We start from the raw sequence: 21,458 nt of genomic DNA on the forward strand, positions 1-21,458 counted from the left end.
GTTATCGCCAAAAGAACATGCCGATTGCTCCATCTTTATATTTAAGTCGTTTGCAAACACGTCCACCGTACGATCTCGTTGCCAACACAAAACTTGAGCCTACTTTATTGCACTCAGCGTGTTCCCAACACAACTTAATTCAATCCGTCGAAGAAACAATATTTATTCAATAGCGCACGGACGGAGGGGTGAGCCCCCTCTTGCATTCAATTTGTGTTTTGTCAATGATGCGCGCTCGATTTAATGGCAGGTGACGGCTATTGGACCTCTGCCTTACTTTGCTAGTAATGACTGATGGTGTTACATTATGCTGTGTATGTACCGTGACAACCCAGTGGATATGACCTCTGCCTTCGATTCGGAAGCCGTAGGTTCGAATCTGATCCGGGGCATGCACCTCCAACTTTTAAATATCACGTGTCTCAAACGGTGAAAGAAAAACATCGTGAGGAAACCTGAGAATTTTCTCAATTCTCTAGATGTGTGTGTGATGTAGTTTGCTAATCCTCATTGGGCCAGCGTGGTGGACTATTAGCCTAACCCCTCTAATTCTGAGAGGAGACCCGTGCTCTCCAGTGAGGAAAATATATGGTTTTTTGAAATAGATTATTTTAGATTTATCATAGAAATAGAAATAGATCTCTCACGGACATTTGTTTCGGGTGGAGCCAGTCTCTTACCCGTTGAAAAATACCCTGTTAGTCTGAACGTTAGTTTTCCTCCCAGATATAGTAGCCAAGTATGACAGATTATTATTTTGACCCATTGGGATTTTCTTTAATTGTAGGTAGGTACATATTCCATAATTAAATATTTATCTAAATCTTTAAGCAATACGTAAAAAAGTTTTCAAAACTCAAAACCACTGCAGTACCCCACTTACAAATTCGTGAAAAACTAAAGAAAGCCACAGAGACCTGGATAGCTTTATTGTCACAAAAAGCATGTCTTTGTTTTCTAACTTAGACAGTGAATGCTGAAAGTAGGCCGTAGTTTGGAGTGATAATAGGCCTTTTAAAAGACACTTTTGCGTATTACTAATGTTTTATTTCAGAAAGTATAATTTAAAATTTACGATTTTTTTGTTATGTTTAGGTTCATTAGAATAGTTTCAATTAGTTTTATACGTTACTGTAAATATGTGCCTACTGATTAGTTAGTAGGTTCTATATTATCACGTATTTTGTAAAATAATAACATGAATAGTTTAAAAAACTAAAAAAACACGCTTGATACCCATATCATGGAGGTGCTTTTCAAACAGCCAGTCTGCCATCTCGGGGAGGCCGCCATATTGGGTTTGTCATGACGTTTCTTAGCTAGTCATGTATTGTCATCAGAACTCAGAGCGTGTGCAAAATTTAATTCTAATCGAAGACCGGGAAGTGGGTCAAATTAAGATTCCAAGATTTTCTTACATACATAGTTACAAGTGAAGCGAAATAAGCTTGTTAATAACTCAATCTGGCATCACTTTTGGCTGTCACAAAAAATGCAACGCTGCACCATAATGCATTGACCAATTCTCTCACTTCATTGCCCGATGCAAAACACGCCATATGCGCGCGACGACTGTGAAATGAAATCAAAATATAGTAGAAATAAAAAATATGGCACTGATTCGTGTTAATTGTACTTGCTCCACTGCCTCCCACCCTAACCAGTTTAACTATATTTTATTTATGTTAACGCCCGAGAAGCTACTGCCGTTTTTGAGACCTCTAATGCTTGCTTTTACTGTCTCGTTAGTCCATGTCTCTAGACTATTATCTACTAGCGGACGCCCGAGACTTCGTCCTCGTGGAATTCAGTTTTTCATAAATTCCGTGGGAACCATTGTTTTTCCGGGATGAAAAGTAGCCTATTTGTTAATCCACGGTATTCAAATTTCAGCCAAATCGGTTCAGTAGTTGCGGCGTTAAAGAGTAACAAATATCCAAATAAAAATTCAAACAAACAATCAAACTTTCGCGTTTATAATATTATTAGGATACTAATATTATGTGAGGTTGTAGGGGGTAATCTCTGGATCTACTAAACCGATTTTGAACTAATGAAGCGACTCGCGAAGCTGAAGAGGCAATGGGCAGGTCACATAGTTCGAAGAGCCGATGGATGTTGGGATCCCAAGATGCTGGAATGGCTACCCCCCCCCCACTATGTGGACCGAGGATATCAAGGGAGTTGCCCATTTCCAGCAGTGGACGTCCATCGGCTGAAAATGATGATGATGATGAATGAAAGGCAATTTATTTGTGAGTGTCATAGGCTATATTTTATTCCTGTATTGCCTCGGGGATGGGAACTACGCGTGTGAAACCGCGGGGCGTTGGCTATTTAATAATTTAATATTTTATCGCCTAGCGAAATAGGTATGTTCTGAGAGAGATCAGATGTAGCATTGCTATCCAATATTTTGTGTTTAGAAACCCGATATGTTTATTGGATCAACCACCAGGGATTTGAATTTTCATAGTGGATGCTATTTGCGATGCCAGAGCAAAGAGATACCTCGTAGACATCCATACCGTATCGTAGTCCATACGCTGTATCATCGCTTACAATGAAGCGTGAGTCAGTCAAGGGCTTATACTCGTAGTCTTAAACTACAGATCCGATTATGATAAAAAGAAAAATTCGACCTTTGCGGCTACCTTTAGTCACACCAGTAAAATTTGATTACCTTTTGTTCATCATCATCAATCAATAACAACCCATATTCGGCTCACTGTTGATCACGAGTCTCCTTTCAGAATGAGAGGGGTTAGGGTAATAGTCCTCCACGCTGGCACAATGCAAAATACTATTACTACTACTCCTACTAGCACTACTATACTATTTTTTTTGACGGCCGTGTGGCGCAGTGTGTAGTGACCCTGCTTTCTGCTTCCACGGCCGTGGGTTCGATTCCCACAACTGGAAAATATTTGTGTGATGAGCATGGGTGTTTTCCAGTGTCTGTGTGTATCTATATTTATACATTATATAAGTATTTATATGTAGTATATAATTGTATATTAATATTATAATATCAACTATCATAGTACCCATAACACAAGCTACCCTGTATGCTTACTTTGGGGCTAGATAGTGATGTGTATTGTTTAAGTATATTTTTAACCGACTTCCAAAAAGGAGGAGGTTCTACGTTCGGCTGTATGTATGTTTTTTTTTTTTTTTATGTATGTCCAGCGATAATTCCGTCAATTATGGACCGATTTTGAAAATTCTTTTTTTGTTTTGAAGGGTTTACTTCCAGGGTGGTCCCATTTTTTTCATGTCAGGATCGAAGGCGGTGCCAAGCCAATGTCGTGTTTTAATTAAAGCTGTTTCTGAAAGAACCACATAAATTTTGTAGTTTAAACGTATTTAATTAAAACATCACTGGCTTGGCACTGCCTACAAACTGATCAGAAGGTAGCACATAGTTAGGATGTTATTTTTTGCTTTTTAGTTAAAGTTATTTTTTGAGTTGGAAGTCGGTTGAATTTTTTTTATTAAAATTTTTATTTATTATTTATTTTATTTTACACTCAACTTTATTTCTACTATACCTAAGGATAAATAATAGCGGTTTGTAGTTCACACAAACCGCATCGTAGTACATAAATTGAATAGTTGTAATTTTTCGATCAAATGAAATTATTTAACCGTTATTCACACATGTGACAGGTCGCGTGCCGGCGTGTCGATGTATCCTCAAGGGTACCGGGTTCGGTTACCATCCCCTGTGTCGTCCTGTCTGTCTGTCATATGCAACCGATATTTATGATGCGGGTAAAAATTCGCTATAGTACAAAAATTGATTTAAAGTTTGGAGTTTCGATTTTACGATTGCAGATTCCTATTTTGGTGGTTATAATCTAGTCAATTTGCGAAACTTCGTATGACCTGACTTACCTAATAATTTGAATAATCTGGTTGTTCCTTTTTATTACACGCTTTATGTATGTAAGAAAATCTTGGAATCTTAATTTGACCCATTTCCCGGTTTTCTATTAGGATTAAATTTTGCTCACGCTCTGAGTTCTGATGACAATACATGACTAGCTAAGAAACGTCATTACAAATCCAATATGGCGGCCTCTCCAATCACTTTAACTATGTAGGAAAGACAAATCTTGGAATCTTAATTTGACCCACTTCGCGGTCTTCGTGTAGGATTAAATTTTGTACACGCTCTGCGTTTTGATGACAATACTTGATTAGCTAAGAAACGTCATTACAAATGAAATATGGTGGCCTCCCCAAGATGGCGGACTGTCTATTTGAAATCCACTCCAATGATAAGGATATCAAATGAAAGGGTTTGCTGTGGGTTGCTGTTAGGAATACAAAAAAAATTGTCACGTGGCGTGGTTTTCTTTTTGTATGTATCTTGATTTTCACAATGATGATTTCGTATTTTCTTAGTAGGCACCACTAGTGTTTATCAAGCTGTAAAAAACCCTATGATCTACTCATAAGGTTCATTTTCATTCGCAGTGTTGATACAAAATTCAACACAAACACACGATAAGCGCCCACCGTATAAGTAATTAACATACGCGTGCCGGGTAATTATAATAATTGTTTGCGTTCCTCTAATTGGATTAGCGTTATATTTATTATCTGTGAAAATTACTTAGATATTGTCTTGTTACAATGCTTAGTTACCACCTTGAACAAATCTTCTTTGTAGATAAACATCACTGTATATTAAAAGTGACTTTTGTAGACCTATTCGAGAAATTGTGTTGAGTCTTGAATTTGTTGTTTCGTTTCTTTTTACAAAAATACATTATAAAATAAATTTCGTGAAATTTATTTTATAATGTATTTTTTTAACTCATTACTCAGAAAGACAGAAATGGTACGTCGTACTTTATTATCTGTGAAAATTACTTAGATATAATTGTCTTGTTACAATGCTTAGTTACCACCTTGAACAAATCTTCTTTGTAGATAAACATCACTGTGTATTAATAGTGACTTTTGTAGGCCTATTCGAGCAATGCTGTTGAGTCTTGAATTTGTTGTTTCGTTACTTTTTATTGTATTTCCGTTAAAAAAGATACATTAAAAAATAAATTTCACGCAGAACATTTAAAAACAATTTTAAGCGTGAATTTAAGTATAGATAATTATTAATTTTGTAGGTATAAGTTTATGTATGTTTTTTTTTACTTGGCACTATACACATTTTCACACTGTTTGGTTTTGAAAGATGTGACGTCAAACAGAAAAGTGCTAGTCAAGGACGTGATTTTGAATGTGGTAGAATGCCAGGTAAAAAAGTAATTAAATCAGTGAGGTATAAATAATATGAAAATATTTAATTGCGAAAATTTTAAAAACATAGTGTTTTAATGTAGGTGCTTTGTGATGTAGTTAAATCTTTGAGAATCTTTTTTCAGACCTGAGTATCCTCCCTAATTTTTCATCCAATTAAATAATACGGGTCAGTATGCAAATTGTTGACTAAAAGCCACATAAATGAGAAAAATGATACTTAATATTTCGTATACTCTATAGAGACGCTTTCAGTACTTAATATAGTTAAGCAGAAGGGCCATTAGGCGTATTCCGCAAATGGGGGTTTGCTGTATTCACCAGGGACGCGGTTCGGTTACCGGTTCGTTACTATCCCGTGTCGTGATTATGAGTATACGAGTACTTTGAGAACCTTGGTTGCGCAATACGTGTTCTACTTTTATGTTGATTTAAGAATTAAAAAAAAGTGAGTAAACTGTTGTGTTTCTCGTCGGCTCTTCTCAGCAGAAACTGCTTTCCGAATCCGGTGGTCGATTCTCTACAAATAGTCAAACTTGATATTAAATAAGTGTATGTAGAGTACCTATTCTTCAGGTACACCTCAAGCTTCTTTCTATTTTCTTTTCTTCTTATCTTTAAAAATAATTTTCTGTTAGTACAAACTATAACAAAAACAAATATAAGGTACTACCTTATATTTGTTTTTGTTATACTTTGTACAGGGTGCAAAAAGAGTTCATGGGATCAGTAACTATAATAATCATTGTCAACCCATATTCGGCTCGCTGCTGAGCTCGAGTCTACTCTCAGAATGAGAAGGGTTAGGCCAACACCACCACGCTGGCCCAATACGGATTGGCAGACTTGACACACGCAGAGAATTAAGAAAATTCTCTGGTATGCAGATTTCCTCACGATGTTTTCCTTCACCGTTTGAGACACGTGAATTTAATTTCTTAAAATGCACACAACTGCAAAGTTGGAGGTGCATGCCCCAGACCGCATTCGAACCCACACCCTGCGGAATCGGAGGCAAAGGTCATATCCACTGGGCTATCACGGCTCAATACCATTATATGTAGGTATATTATTTTTGTATATAACAATTTATTTACTACATTATAGCTTTCTTATAGGTAGAGTGCGCACACGATAAGTTTTCGCGTGGTCAAAATCGGAGTAATCAAAAGTGCCGCCACCTTGTCGTCTAGCTCTATCTACGAGTATCTCTTGGCGGGTAAAAGAGATCACTAAAGCTGGCAACATAACTGCGTCGCCAGTCGCGCGCAGACTTATTTTGCTCGCACTCTACAAAGAGTTTCCTTTAGTACACAGAGCGTGAGTAAGAGTGGTCAGCTGTACTTATACTGTGAGTAGTGCTGCCGGAACTTTTGGTTATGCCATGATAGGTATGGTTTGGGTTACCTTTGGAACATGATATCTATGTATTTTGCCTTTAATAGGTATTCTACAGGTTCTTGTCATCTATTTTTTTCTCTGCTAAAGGATGCTCTAAAGCTTAATTATATTTTTTAATAGATACTCCATGGTATTTGTCGCTTGTCTTTTTCCACTCATTCTCCTCCTCATGTGATGTCGGAACATGTCTTCCTATTCCATTAATTACTATCATTATCTTTTTAATATAAAAAATGGAACTGACTTCAGAGACGTATACCAGTTATTTTGATTTTAACAATTTTCAAAATTGATTAATAAATGACGAAGTTATGGGTAACAAATATAAAAAAAAAACATACCTACGCGTCGAATGGAGATCCTCCACCTTTTTTGAAGTCGGTTAATAATGTCTTTTACCTCCTATATATTATATTCCAGCTATATTCTTCTTATTTTGTCCTTTATTGTCGTTGTTTGACAGTTGGTTGTTTACTCTTATTGCTAAAGTAGACTAGAATGTAGGTAATTCGTACATTATATGTTACCCCGATTTATATATACAATATAGTTCAAAAGCCCCATTAGTTGCCGACAAATGCGGTTTCCCTGTATTCTCATGAGGCCCGGGAGTAGGTTCGGCTCGTGACTGCCCTCACTGTGCTCGGCCATACCTAACTACACTTAAAAAGCTTTTATGTTTTTGTATTATTTTTGTTGTTTATTTTGGATTATCGATTGAAGGATATATTTTTTATTCAACAGTAAATTATTATTGGTTCACTATGATTTCATCTAATAGTCCTCGGGCCCAAACATTTATTAACTAGCGGACGCCGTGACTTGACTAAATTATAGCTTAGTGGATCCTGTGTGCTTTGCAAACACGAATTCAAGAAGGATAGAGATAGCGTTAGGTTATTTATATCGGACCCAGTCAAGTTTCGCTCTTATAGTTACGCTAGCAACCAATCGCAAGAAAGAAAGCGACAAACAGAGCTTTGCTCGTTATATATTATAAAATGTAGGCAGTGGCGTGCACAAGGTTTTTCACTAGGGTATGCACTATAAGTACAAATTGTAAAAAAAATGATAATTCCTCTAATATAGGTCCGTAATGAATCCTTAGGGTATGCACTGCGTTTATGCATCTATAAAGTGCGCGCCACTGGATGTAGGTATACTTTGCATTCTTTCTATTAATGTTTATAAGTAAGGGCGTAAATGCGTGTTATTCGGTGAAAATATTTTGTATAAATACAAACACTCCCCCGTTTCGCAAACATCTTAATCGACGTCCCGTGGTGCCCGCTGTGCTGTAGTGACCACTTACCCAGACCTCCTCTGCGCTTTATTTGTGGCACTACTATAAAAGGATTCGGTGGGGTCAATTGTTTAGGTAAACCCCTTTATTATTAAAGTCATGCTAACCATGACTTTGAGAGCTATAACTTTATTGGTCAATTTTTATATGTCAAATAAGTAGTAAGATTAACGTTGTGTTAAAAGATGTATATATTTTTGAGATCTCTACATATAGTAATAAATTGAAATCGTATAAATCTTATTGTAAATTATTTTTGAAAAAATTAAAAGAAATTGTTAAACATCTTGTTTCTACTAGAGTTTTAGTTTATTAATTAGATGCCAGATAGATAGATAGATAGATAGAATATAGCTTATAGCACTCTGGGATAGAGTAGCTTTCCAACATTGAAATAATTTTTCAAATCGGTTCAGTAGCTTCGGAGCCTATTCTATGCAAACAAACAAACAAGCATTCAAATATTGGTACTTATTAGATAAGTAGGCTTTTAGCTTCTGAACCCATTAGAAGAGTACCCTCAAATAGATGTTTGAAATTTGAAAGTAAGTCAATAGGAAATGTATAATTTAAGTTTGACATTTTGTTTAACATATTTTTATTTCGCGTGATTAGTTTCATCTATGACGCAGACTAGAACTAACTAACACAGTAAATTAATCAAAGAATCACGATAACACGTTCCGCGTTACAACATTTCATCCCCAATTTATCGCAAGGTGTCGTTTTTCCCACCACCTGGTGGGTCGCACGACACTTATCGCAGACTTACACCTCCCCCCCTAGATTGACAAGTTCGCTGACGGTATTAAAGATGCTGGGAATAAAATTATTCGGCGGTAATCCGCGAAATAAATGTGTAAAAGCATGCCTACCTAACTTTTATTCTAGAATACTAAGAACCTGTCTCCCTGTTTAGGGTACATTTTCATAACGTAAAAAATAGCAGATTGTTATACAAGGGGCTAAAAAAACCCATTTTAAACGAGGTATTTTTCCGCCGCTAAATAGAAACCGAGTTTATAATGGGTTTAGCCCCACGTGTTACACTCTGCTTTTCACTACGATTGCGAGAAAATAAAATAGTTTAGTACAATATTCAATGATTTATTTTAATTGAAAATTAAATGTACAAAGTCTACAATTTTGGATATTAAGAGAATGCTTTTGCCCGGTAACATAATTTCCGACTACTGTGAAGATGAATAATGAGTATGTGAGGTAAACGTGGGAGATAAACGTTGAAAAACTCCTTTCGTAAGTGAATCCATTCGTTGTTATTTTCTTTTTCTCCACTTTACCTAGGATGGTAACAGATTGTAAATTTCATCCATCTCCAATTTAGGATTACCATTCTCACTAGATGAAGACAACAATAACAATTATTGTTGAAAAATATGTAAGTTACGGTCACAAATTTACAATGAATTTCTGAAAAAAATCAAGTGTATATTATTCACGCCAATTGTTTTTTAAATTCGCTGTCACCGTAAAGGATGTCCTTAGACCATAAATAACGTTATTAATGGTCTAAGAGGATGTCCCATGTCTTCAAATCTCGCTCTATTCACAACTCAATAAAAATTAAATAAAAAAATAAACGCATTCCACAGACAATAACGCTGCATTTCATTCCAATTTAAAGCTTTTTATTTACTTTTCAAAACAATCAGGGCCTTACCTATAATGATTCTATGTTCGAATAAAACCTCCTCCGTTTTATAGTAGGCTAGTACTTGGCTAGTACTCGTAACAGACAAGAATAAAAAAAACAAAATTACTTTAGCCCCTAGAGGCTGAAATTCTTGTCATATTACCACTTCACAGCGGGGCTACCGCTGTGGAGTGGTAATATGACAGTGTTTTTGAGCAAGAGTAGTGAAAAAGTTATTTTGAATCCATTTTCCTTTAGTGTCTACTTGAATACTTTTGTAATTCCACCATACGGTATATAACTATTTTCGAGGCACACTGCAGGTTCCATTGAATTACTATGAAATACAAGGTAGACCATTGAAGTACATAGTAATTCAATAGCAGGGACCGACGTTATAATAAAATTTACTTACTCATTAATTTTAATGTAAAACTAAGCATAACTTTTTATTGAGTAGTCCGATTTTGCTAACTCTTTTTAGTGTAAAGGGTAGGTATATTCCGAAGATGGTTTTATATACATATGAAAAACCAATTCGAACGCTGAAAAGCTAGGAAAACTGTGGACGATTGATTGTCTACCCATTATCTTACCTTTTAAAAAAAAAACATCGAAATCGGAGCTGTTTCTGAGGACTTCCAGCATAATATACTTGTTTTATGTATTCTTTTACTCCAATACTGTGTTACCCAAGTACCTAAATGAAATTTCTCATTTTTTTAGCAATTTATTCAAAAGCTCTCAATAGGTCTTTTATGTTTCTGGTGCCTCCACATGTGTTTCATGTGACATATGACATGGAATCGAATGAAAACAATCGACTTTTTTGACCCTCGTAATCGAATCGGACAATCGAAAACAATCCACTATGACGATTATCGCCGCGTCGCTAAGTAGTCGCGACATTGAAGAGTATGGGGCACATAGAACTAGGGAGTGTGAAAGAGACGCTGCGATAGCTTATAGTGTGTTAGAAAGGGATGTGTGCTACTCGAGTGGAGAAGTAGCGACAGATTGGCGTGCACATGTCGAGATGCGATGTGCTTTTTGCTAACTTTACGCTAGTGTTGTATTACATCAGGTTGAGTAGCTTGTCGATATTTTTCTTGTTGAATTTCAATGCTAAACTATCTTATATTATAGTAATAATAGCTTGGTTTATAATAATTCGTAAACTGTTAAAGTTAGTCTAATGGGGCACCAGATACAAAAATGTAACCCACAAAAGTAAAGTAATAAAAATGTTGACGTCCCCTTAGCAATATTGGATTTCAATTTTAGTTGTCCAATGCTTACTTACATTTTAATTTTCGGTATGGTGCTCAGTAATCTCGATAACTTGAAATTTAAGAACGTCACTAGGATCATACACGCGGTCTCATGAAAGGGGAGCCGCGGGCCGAATGGCGGCACTTGTTTGTGCGATTTAATTTCATTTATCAACGCATTACTTACTCAGAGAGAATTACTTATCCGGATTACTCGACTTTCCCCGCCCCGTTTTCATATGTAAATATGGCACGTATTTGGAATTTTAGAGTTCCGTTATTTAGGGTATGAATAGAATTTTATCATGCTTACATTTATCTTTAAAGTTGTTTTACGTTCACTTGAGTCTACCAAATAAAAATTCTTGTACTTTTCTAAAACAAAATTTTTAAATCGTTGAATTAGAATAGTACCTAAATAAATTATATCAAAATTATATCAATTAGTACATTTGCATTTGAATTCAATCATTATACTATAATATATCACTAATATTAGTTTGTAATATTCGTTCCTTGATTCGATTCGATAAAAATTCTTATAATACAATAATAGCCTTTCTTTTAAAAAATTGATTTTCTTATATACGTCAACTTTTATTAAGACTTCCCAAGCCCCAGACAACACTTCAGAATTTATTAAAATGTAACAGAACCCCTTTCGAAATTGAATAAATATATTCAGAAAGGGGCATGCAATGAATTTGTTTGGACTTAATTTGCATTTATATTTGCGTGAATTAAAACGAAATAAATTTGATGTCTCAATGTACGGTCACAATCACGCCTCGCAATAGTCGTTTCGTTATAAATTTATACGTATCATTGATTTTATGGGAATTTATGATTTAAACACCTGTTGCGTTTCGTTTTGCATTTGTAATGCATGTTTTGTGATATTTATTGAAGTTAAATTATTGAACTTATTTATTATATTGTTTAATGTGGACTATTTTTATTTTTTTCATGTATTTAACGCATTTTCATCGTAATGTGCTTTGTATAGCCTATACAATGCTTTATAAAATCCTACTTTGCCTATAGTTTGCTTCTTAGCCGCTTCATAGTCGGTCAATATAGGCACTTTAAAGTAGCAATAATATCTTGACAAAATATATATTTAACTATTATGTTGCACTAAAAACCAAATCAAATTCAACGTCATTCTGATAAATGGGAAAATGAAAACGTATTCAGTTTCCTGCATGAAAATAAATCGTGTCGTGGAATTAACATAGCGCGCGCACTTAAGATGCCAGAGCAATCTAAGTATGTCCATTTTACCTTGACCTCCCATGCTATTTTCAGAACAAATTAATTTCACTAGACACAGTTTCCATATATAAAATTTTTATACGCATAGCTATGTTTTACAAATATTTATATATATAATATTATAATATTCTTTTGTATTGTTTGTGTTGTTAATTTTTTTTTTGGCTTTCCTTAAACTTAATTGACTTTGTAAGCTTTCTATGTAATTTTTGAGGTTATCTATCTACTTCGATGTTAGTAGAGGGTGTGGTACATGATGTCTTTTGTTCGTTCCTACCCCGTTGTACTATTGCTGTATTTTTTCATTTTTTATTCTTTACAAGTTAGCCCTTGACTACAAGCTCACCTGATGGTAAGTGATGACGCAGTCTAAGATGGAAGCGGGCTAACTTGTTGGGAGGAGGATGAAAATCCACACCCCTTTTCGGTTTCTACACGGCTTCGTACCGGAACGCTAAATCGCTTGGCGGTAGGTCTTTGTCGGTAAGGTGGTAACTAGCCACGGCCGAAGCCTCCCACCACCTAGACCTGGACCAATTAAGAAAATCTCAATCGGCCCAGCCGGGGATCGAACCCAGGACCTCCGTTTTGTAAATTCACCGCGAATACCACTGCGCCACGGAGGCCGTCAAAAATAAGTTTTTCCTTAATTGGAATAAAATGGTTAGTGTGTCTTTTCTAAAAAAATAGAATCAAACATACTATGTACTACAATGTAAATTGTACATATATTATATTTTGTTAGGCAACGGCCAGTTTCTTTCTTCATATGATGGGGACTTAGCCAACTACGCTGCCCCAGTGCAGTTTTCTAGGTCTGGAATTAAAATAAAACATTACATTAGTATAATATAAAACCAAAATTAACAATACTGTGTCTTTAATAGGTAAGACACAGACCATCACCAAATGGCCGGGTAGAGTAAAAACGTATCGAAAGAAGACACGAAGCCGGTAATGGAGGTGCATATTTCACGGCGTAAAGGCGCCGAAACGCGGTCGGCTCGTTTATCTAACTGAAATTAAGAACGAAAACATTTTAAACGCACTATAAATTTTTGTACGCGAACGCGTTTGATGGTGTTGCCAGATAGATGATAAATATTTCCCTATAATAGATTTTTTAAAATCTAACCAATCATAAGTTTACAATATTTTTTAAATAGGTATATTTAACTGGTTTATTTTGAATCTTGTGGTAATGTAGATTTACTATAGGCAATAGGGATGATGACAGTTTTTCAAATTAGTATATAAATTAAGAGTACGCTAATAGTAAAGCAATTTTGTAAAAAGAACAGGGTATCTGCGATCATTACTTTCGGAGCTACAGGGATTTAAAGGGTCAGATTTGCGGCGCTGACGCGGATCCCTGAAAAACGTCCCATACAAAATGGCACGAACTAATGACGTCGTAGGCAATGTAATGATCGTTATATTTGTATGTGCGTTCAAACAAAACTACTAATATCTTTATGAATTTTCATCTAATTACGATAAAATTTTTTTAATAGATTTTGAAATTTTAAAATCTCATTTATTTTGCAAATATCCAGACGATCTTTGCTTTTTATATATAAATTAGTTAACATTGACCCTATTTATCCGAATGTATCATAAAAATCAATATATTCAAACCTAGTCATCATCCCCATTATTTTATGCTGGTCCGTGAATTTTTCTATTTTAATAAAGTATTATTTTCTACACAAATGGCAGGTATACTAGCTCCTTTCTACGGACAACTGGTAGATATGCAAAATTTCAGTACAACTTGTTGAGTAGTAATCGATGACAAATGTAAAAAAATAAGTTGAAAAAATTTAATAAAAATATTTTTCAAACCTAAATCAATTACATCACGAAAATGCCAAAATTTACTATCTACTTTATATGGTTACATTTTTTTGAAAGACAATAAAAAAGTATTAATTCTTAGAAGTTCTTCGTTCAAGGAATCAGACTCGATTTAACAGGTCTAAGTGTTCGATGCCCAGGCGTTAGGTCGCCCAGCGATAAGCTTTTCGCTAAGATGGAAGAAAAGGACATATATATTGGTCATAAAAAAAAACTGAAAAAGACACTTAAATTATTAAAAAAAAGAAAAGATTCGGTTTGACTTTTAAGTAAGTAACTTTATGAACTGAATAATTGGTAATTTAATTTACATTTATATAACGAAATATATTTGTTATTGTTTGAGTTTCCCTAAATTCGAGCAGATTTTATTATCTGTTAACACTGAATGAGCAGGCGCCGCCTGTTAGCTCGTCTTCCATTAGCGCGTTTGAATTTAGAACGTGCCCCGATTGGGCGACGTCGGCCATTAATCATTGGCGCCTGCTGCTTTGAAACGTTTTACTTTATCTTTGTTTTGTACAGATTTAATGCAACGTTCGGATTGTGGTCATGAAAATATGCCAATCAAAATGTTTTAGATGACCCCCGAATATATCAAACACCTTTAAATTTTAACCACCAACTCTTTTTTGTTTTCTTTTTCTTTATATCAATTACGTTCTTGTATTATAATGGTTATTATCAAGAGACTAATAAAATACGATACAATCGAAAGTTCGAAGTATAAAGCTCTATTAAGCGTTTAAAAAAACAAAATACCAACATGGCGCGTTTTTAAAACGGAGATTTATAAAATCGGAATTACTAAAGCCGTTCCACGATTGGTCTCTTGGGCATAAATGTGATCTCATACACAATATATGATGTGCAATTGAAAATGATTATTTTCGCTTTTATCACGTTGCACTAAAGGTTAGTTTGAGTGTTTTTGTATACTTGTCGGTATGTAAAGACACGATAATATTGGACCTCCTTGTCGAGTGACGGGTTAAGATAGTGTTATCTTAAATATTTGTTGCCTGGACTGGATCGGTTTAGGCGCCATTTCGGATAGGTATGCGCGGAATTAAAAAAGTCTTGTGGAACATTCCTTAGTTATATAAATGCGTACTTCTTATATATAAGCGGCTATAAACTCTGTTTGACACCGAAAGCTTTCTTGCGATTGGTTGCTTGCGTAACTGTCAAAGCAAAGTTTGACTGGGTCCGCTATTATATTCATTAAAGAAGAAATAACATTCAGAAAATTTCAAGACAGACTGTTACTTTTTTAGTAGATACAGATCGGATGTACCACCACTCTAATCTGATATGTACGAAGGTCGGAAACTGACAGTCTGGAATTAGTTCAATCGTTCATTTCATGCCCCTAATAGTGATGGAGATTTGTATAGAAAACCTGTCATATCTCAAATATGTTTACTAAATCTCTGAAGACAAAGTTCATAAAATTTGTCCCAACTGCACAATTATTTATTTACTTAGTTACCTACTTGTAACATGGATTAAAATCAGTACCTAATCCAAATATAAATATTCATTTTGAGGTTGATTTAATCCACCATAATTATAAATTTAATTTGACGGCCTCCGTGGCGCAGTGGTATGCACAGTGGACTTACATGACGGAGGTCCTGAGTTCGATCCCCGGCTGGGCAGATAGAGATTTTCTTAATTAGTCCAGGTCTGGCTGGTGGGAGGCTTCGGCCGTGGCTAGTTACTACCCTACCGGCAAAGACGTACCGCCAAGCGATTTAGCGTTCCGGTGCGATGCCGTGTAAAAACCGAAAGGGGTGTGGATTTTCATTCTCCTCCTGACAAGTTAGCCCGCTTCCATCTTACACTGCATCATCACTTTCCATCAGTTGAGATTGTAGTCAAGGGCTAACTTGTAAAAAATAAAAAAAAAAAGATAAAAAAAGAATAAAAAAAAAAGATTTATCAAAAAAAAACCACAAAAAGAATGTACATTAACAAAATGAATGATTTTGTTTAATTTTTTAAAAATTTGTGAAATTTTTATTATCAAGCATAAAATCACTCTTTTAGAAATGTAATTGTTATCTATGTTATATATTTAAACTAACCAGCACCCCTTTAACTGGAGCGAGCAAATCCGAATGAAAAACAAACATGGTTGTGTTGACGCATCCGCAAACACAACAGCGCGGTTAAAAGCCATAATATTTTGATATTGAATGTACGCACGGCGATTTTAAGTGAAATTGTGAAGCAGGTATTTAATTACACAAAAATAAGACTGTTGTGTGTCTAAGCTTATCAAGAGTAATAGTGAAGTTATACACCTGTTGTGTGAATGTGAGTCCTCCTTTAGCTGGATTACTAAGGGTGTATCTGTAATAGATATATCAGATCCTGAAGCCTTGTGGCACGTCGTTTCTCTTTCTACAAACGCAAACGATTCGAAAATTAAAAAATGTATGGGGATGACATTCATGAACGACAGGTCACGTGATCAAGTTGTCGATCGGATCTGTCGTTCCCATACATTAATGCCGTGATAGCCCAGTGGATAAGCCCTCTACCTCCGATTCCGGAGAGTGTGGGTTCGAATCCGGTCCGGGGCATGCACCTCCAACTTTTCAGTTGTGTGCATTTTAAGAAATTAAATATCACGTGTCTCAATCGGTGAAGGAAAACATCGTGAGGAAATCTGCATACCAGAGAATTATCTTAATTCTCTGCGTGTGTGAAGTCTGCCAAATCCGCATTGGGCCAGCGTGGTGGACTATTGGCCTAACCCCGAGACTCGAGCTCAGCAGTGAGCCGAATATGGGTTGATGATGATTAAATTCTCGGCAGGTAGTAAGCAGGAGTTGTAGACCAAGAGTCTGTTGTGTTTTTTTTATTTAATGACAAGTCAGCCCTTGACTGCGATCTCACCTGATGTTAAGTGACGATGCAATATTAGATGGAAGCGGGCTAATTTTGAAAAGGTAGTTTATTCTAGCCATACCTCTAATCCGCCAATCGTACCGGAACGGTAATACACTTGGCCGTACGTCTATGCCGGTAACTAATATCGTCCATTTTTTCAGCTACCTGTGTCTAAGTGGGGTCGTGACCAACTCAGCATCTGCCGGAGAGGTGCGAGAGAATATCCAGACTCTTCTGACTCTGTGTGTAGACCTGTGCCATCCATTCGAAAGCGATTTCGTAAGTATTTTTTTTATTTTTGTAAATAAACTTTATACCAAAAATTTTAAATTAAAATTTTAGCTATCCCGGCCACACTTACTTCCAACTGGACTAAAGTCCTACTACTGATCGATTTTAAATGTGGGAAATGTGGGATCAAATCCATCCTCGAGAATTGATCCCACAGTTCACGTGGACGAAGTCGCGATAATCCATGATGTCTTTGCGGGTTTCGAAAAAATAAATTGTCGCACCTGGACAAAGTCGCAGGCATCCGCTGTTACTAAATATTAATCTCATATGAATGGGCAATCCTATCCTACTATCCTTCTAATATTATAAACGCGAAAGTTTGTATGGATGTTTGGATGTTTGTTACTCTATAACGCCGCTACTACTAAAGCGATTTAGCTGAAATTTGGAATGGAAATAGATTTTACTCTGAATTAACACATAGGTTACTTTTTATCCTGAAAAAATCCATAGTTTCCCGACATTTGCGAAAACTGATGATTTTGATGATATGAATGTTTGTTACTCTTTCACGCCTCGACTACTTAATTAATTAGCAGAAATTTGGTACTATAGCATGGAATAACACATAGGCTACTTTTAATTCCGGAAAAATCCATGGTTCCCGTGGGATTTGCGAAAAACTGAATTCCACGCGGACAAAGTCGCGGGCGTCCGCTAGTTTAAAACATATGGCAAATATTCTTTTAAAAATAAACCAATAATAACAGGGTTCAGATCGAGACAACGCAAAGCAAGCGCTCCGGCTGGCGTTCGGCAAAGGCATATGTGGAGCCCGAGCGGAATTTTGCATGTTGTTCGCCAAGGGAGCGTCTTTGGGCCATTGCGGGGACTTCGTCAAAGCCGCCAGGACCTCGCATTTGCTGAGAGCTATAGCGGAAATGGATCATCACATTGTGCAGGTAAGTTGGAAACTCTTTGCAATGTATTTTAGTATTATCAAGCTAATTTTTCGTGTGTAGCTTCATCTCAATGAATTCATCTTTTTTGTTTACAAATAATTTCGATTATAGTAAGTAGCTAACAGGTGTAGCAGTGAAGTAGTGAATAAAATTTTTTGAACGTAAGACCAGGATGGCGTATTATATAATTTGTAGGACAATATGGAGTATTAATACTTATACGAGTATAATTTAATTAATAAGTACTTATATAATTTTACATCCTTAAGTAAGTGTGTGTATATTTTGATGACCTCTCCCCTATCCTATATTAGCTTTTATTTAACTTTCTGTAGCTAGTTATTAGACTTTGAAAAAGTTCAAAATAGGTTGAAGAAACTGTAGTTCTTAGGCAACGTGGTTATAATTTTAATGCATAAAGTTACATATCATAAGCTCCCATGATATGCGGGCGACGGGGGAAAGGACTGCGCAGGTATGAAATCGAGCGCGCGGGGCAGAGGGAAAGACTGCGCGGGTACGAAGTCGTGCGCGCGGTGCATCGCTAACCCCCTTGAGGAGTGTTACGAACGAATTTGCCAAGTTATAGCTTATACCCACTACGCTGCTCCAATGCGGGTTGGCGATAAAGTGTTTGGCTCGTTAAAGCTTACTACCAGTTTTTAATGATAATATTTTTTTATAGCTTAACCCAGGGCTCGAACCCAGGATCCTGTGATCCTAAGACACAAAGGCTCATCGTTGGACCAAAGAGGCCTTTAAGTCTCATACCAATAATATGCCTGAAAAATGAGCATTTAGATAAAACGAAAACCCAATTATTTGGGTAGTTAAGTATCTTTTGACAAAGTGCCGAACATACAAGCATTAGGTACATTAATACGGGTGTACTACAGAACCTTCTTTGTCGAACTCGGTTAATGAAGTCGGTTTATAAAAAAAAAACTACCCGCTCGAAAACTACTTACCCGCAGTTTATTCATCGCATCTCGTTAGTCGTATTTGTGGAGACTTCTTAATTAACTGCAGTATCATTACAGTCTGTTTGTTATACGCAAACAGGGGTACTGTTGTACTGTAATTGGGTTTTATCCTACTACGAAAAGGAGGATATCAACCGACTTACTTTAAGAGGACATATCACATACATTACGGACTTTTAGTAACTAATGATTCCTTGTTTGGTTCTCATAAGTTCAAAAAAATCTGTGATTACAGAAATTACCATTTGGGGTATATTATGTAACATCCTGAAGATAATAGTAAAGGAAAACAAGCCTTTTATGGCAATTTTAATGACATATAAATATATATATTTTTATAAATAGTACCAAAACTAATAATCATAGCGCTTTAAAATTATCATTTGGCGTTGTATACTTCTTGAAGAATCTTCAAATAATCTGGGTATCGTTTCTGGGACTATATCTTTCAGCGGGACAGAAGTATAAACGAATAGATATACGAATACTATCCAATAAGAAGAACAACTAGAAAGCTATTTTTCGAAACACATGATTTTTTTTTATTTCAATTGCACGAACATATAGAAATTTAATGAGTTAAAAAGTAAAAGTAACTAGTAAAAGGTAATAAGAAGAAATCTGGGAAAGAACTATGTCGCCCACGACTGAATTTAATCTTATGGCACGATTATTTTGAAATACTTCAAACTATTTATGCTGTGGATCGTGCTAAAAAAGATTGTAAGTGTTAATTAGACGTAATAAACGTACTACGCTTTCATATTCTTTACAAACGTAACCTTTGGCAATTGGGTTAAAATAACAAGGTTTTTCTGTAAAAATCATGGGAAATGGTAAAGTGAGTTTTGATTTATAATAAAGTTACTCGGGCCAATCAATTTGAAACCGCTACGAATATAGTCAAGAAGCCAATTTATCATCTGCTCACCGTACCGTAGAAAAGGGATGTTACCGGCATTGCGGACATATCGATGAATCGAATGTTATCGAACCAAGACAAGTGTCTTGAGTGATAAGTACTATAATGTTATGTATGTAGCCAGAGTCACGCATGTGTTTCTATATACGACAACATCTATTTTAATAATAGTAGTGAAGTAGGCAGAATAGTCTTGAATACAAAGAAATAAATGAAGCTTTGCAAGTTAAAATCATAAATGCTCTTTGGCATCTTAAATTAATTGAATTACTTCTGCGATGCAATTACAGATATTGATTTACTTGCAGTGTACACTAATTTTCTTATGTAAGGTATATTGGTGTTGACAAGACAATTATTAAAGACTCGCCGAATAAAATAAATAATGCTGTTTCTAATGTATTGGTGGATTTTATGGTGAAGTTGTTGTAGAGTTAAATTATATTGGAGTATACAATGAAGATGGTAGGGTGGCCTAGTAAATTTGATGTAGAATTGACTGATCCGATGATTCACCCAAATAAGCTAAATTATGCTCTACTGTGGGTAGGGACGGCGGCAGAAAAAGATTGTATACCTTTTTACTAATAAAAAATTTAGGAAACCAATGCAAGAACATATTTTTGTGTACATAAGTAGATTTTTAATAGGTATTTATAAGAAAACTATATTAATTTAAGTCTATCGACTATTAGTTTCCGCCCGCACTAACGAGTGTACGTACTGTCAGTGTTTGCGGAGCGCATCGCAAATATATTACGGCGGCTCGGCGATTCTGTTTGCACATCTAACCGGGATCGCTCCTCGCTGCGTAACTGATTCTATTCTATTAGCTTTTATACGAGTATTACTGAAATTGCACACTTTGGTTTTGGTTAAATATTTTTTGTTCTTAATTATGTGTGCCTAACTGCTGACTTCTCAATAGAGTCGCAAGCAGCATTCGGGAACATCATAAGCGACTCTTTTGTCTATTTTCTCATGGGACTTACAACATACGAAAAATCTCGTTAAGAGAAATAAGCAAATTGTGTATCAATGGCGGCGTAGTAGTCCCAGTCCCATCTCTTTCGTCCAGGCGCAACAGAGATAAGATATTTCTGGTTGCCCTGCTATTGGTTGACATTTGTCCATTTCCCTTCACGGCATACGTCGTTTGGTCGCATAGTAGGCCAACTGAAGATATAAGTGTGTGTTGCTAATGATGACCTATAGATCTGAGACTTGGTTGCTAACTATGGGCTTCATAAGAAGGCTCAGAGTCACTAAGAAGCCGTGGAGCGAGCTATGATCAACCTCAGTATCTCTGCGTGATCAATTCATGAATGAGAAGATCCGCAGAAAAACCAAAGTTACCGACATGCTCAATGTGTCGGAAAGCTGTCATGGATCTGATCTGGATCTGTAGCCAAATTACATAACAA

The 21,458-nt window shown here is 35.9% G+C and overlaps 1 protein-coding gene across 1 annotated transcript in view; it reads left to right on the forward strand.

Moving 5' to 3' along the window:
• The window catches only part of LOC112048863 (S phase cyclin A-associated protein in the endoplasmic reticulum), a 63,687-nt gene that overhangs the window by 30,409 nt on the left and 11,820 nt on the right, over positions 1 to 21,458 (forward strand). The window contains exons 16-17 of the mRNA XM_052885816.1: positions 17,095 to 17,212; positions 17,938 to 18,129. Coding sequence (XP_052741776.1) covers positions 17,095 to 17,212; positions 17,938 to 18,129 — 310 coding nt within the window. The remainder of the gene's footprint in view (positions 1 to 17,094; positions 17,213 to 17,937; positions 18,130 to 21,458) is intronic.

This window comes from Bicyclus anynana, chromosome 2 (assembly GCF_947172395.1).
Source record: "Bicyclus anynana chromosome 2, ilBicAnyn1.1, whole genome shotgun sequence".
NCBI classification, from domain to species: domain Eukaryota; kingdom Metazoa; phylum Arthropoda; class Insecta; order Lepidoptera; family Nymphalidae; genus Bicyclus; species Bicyclus anynana.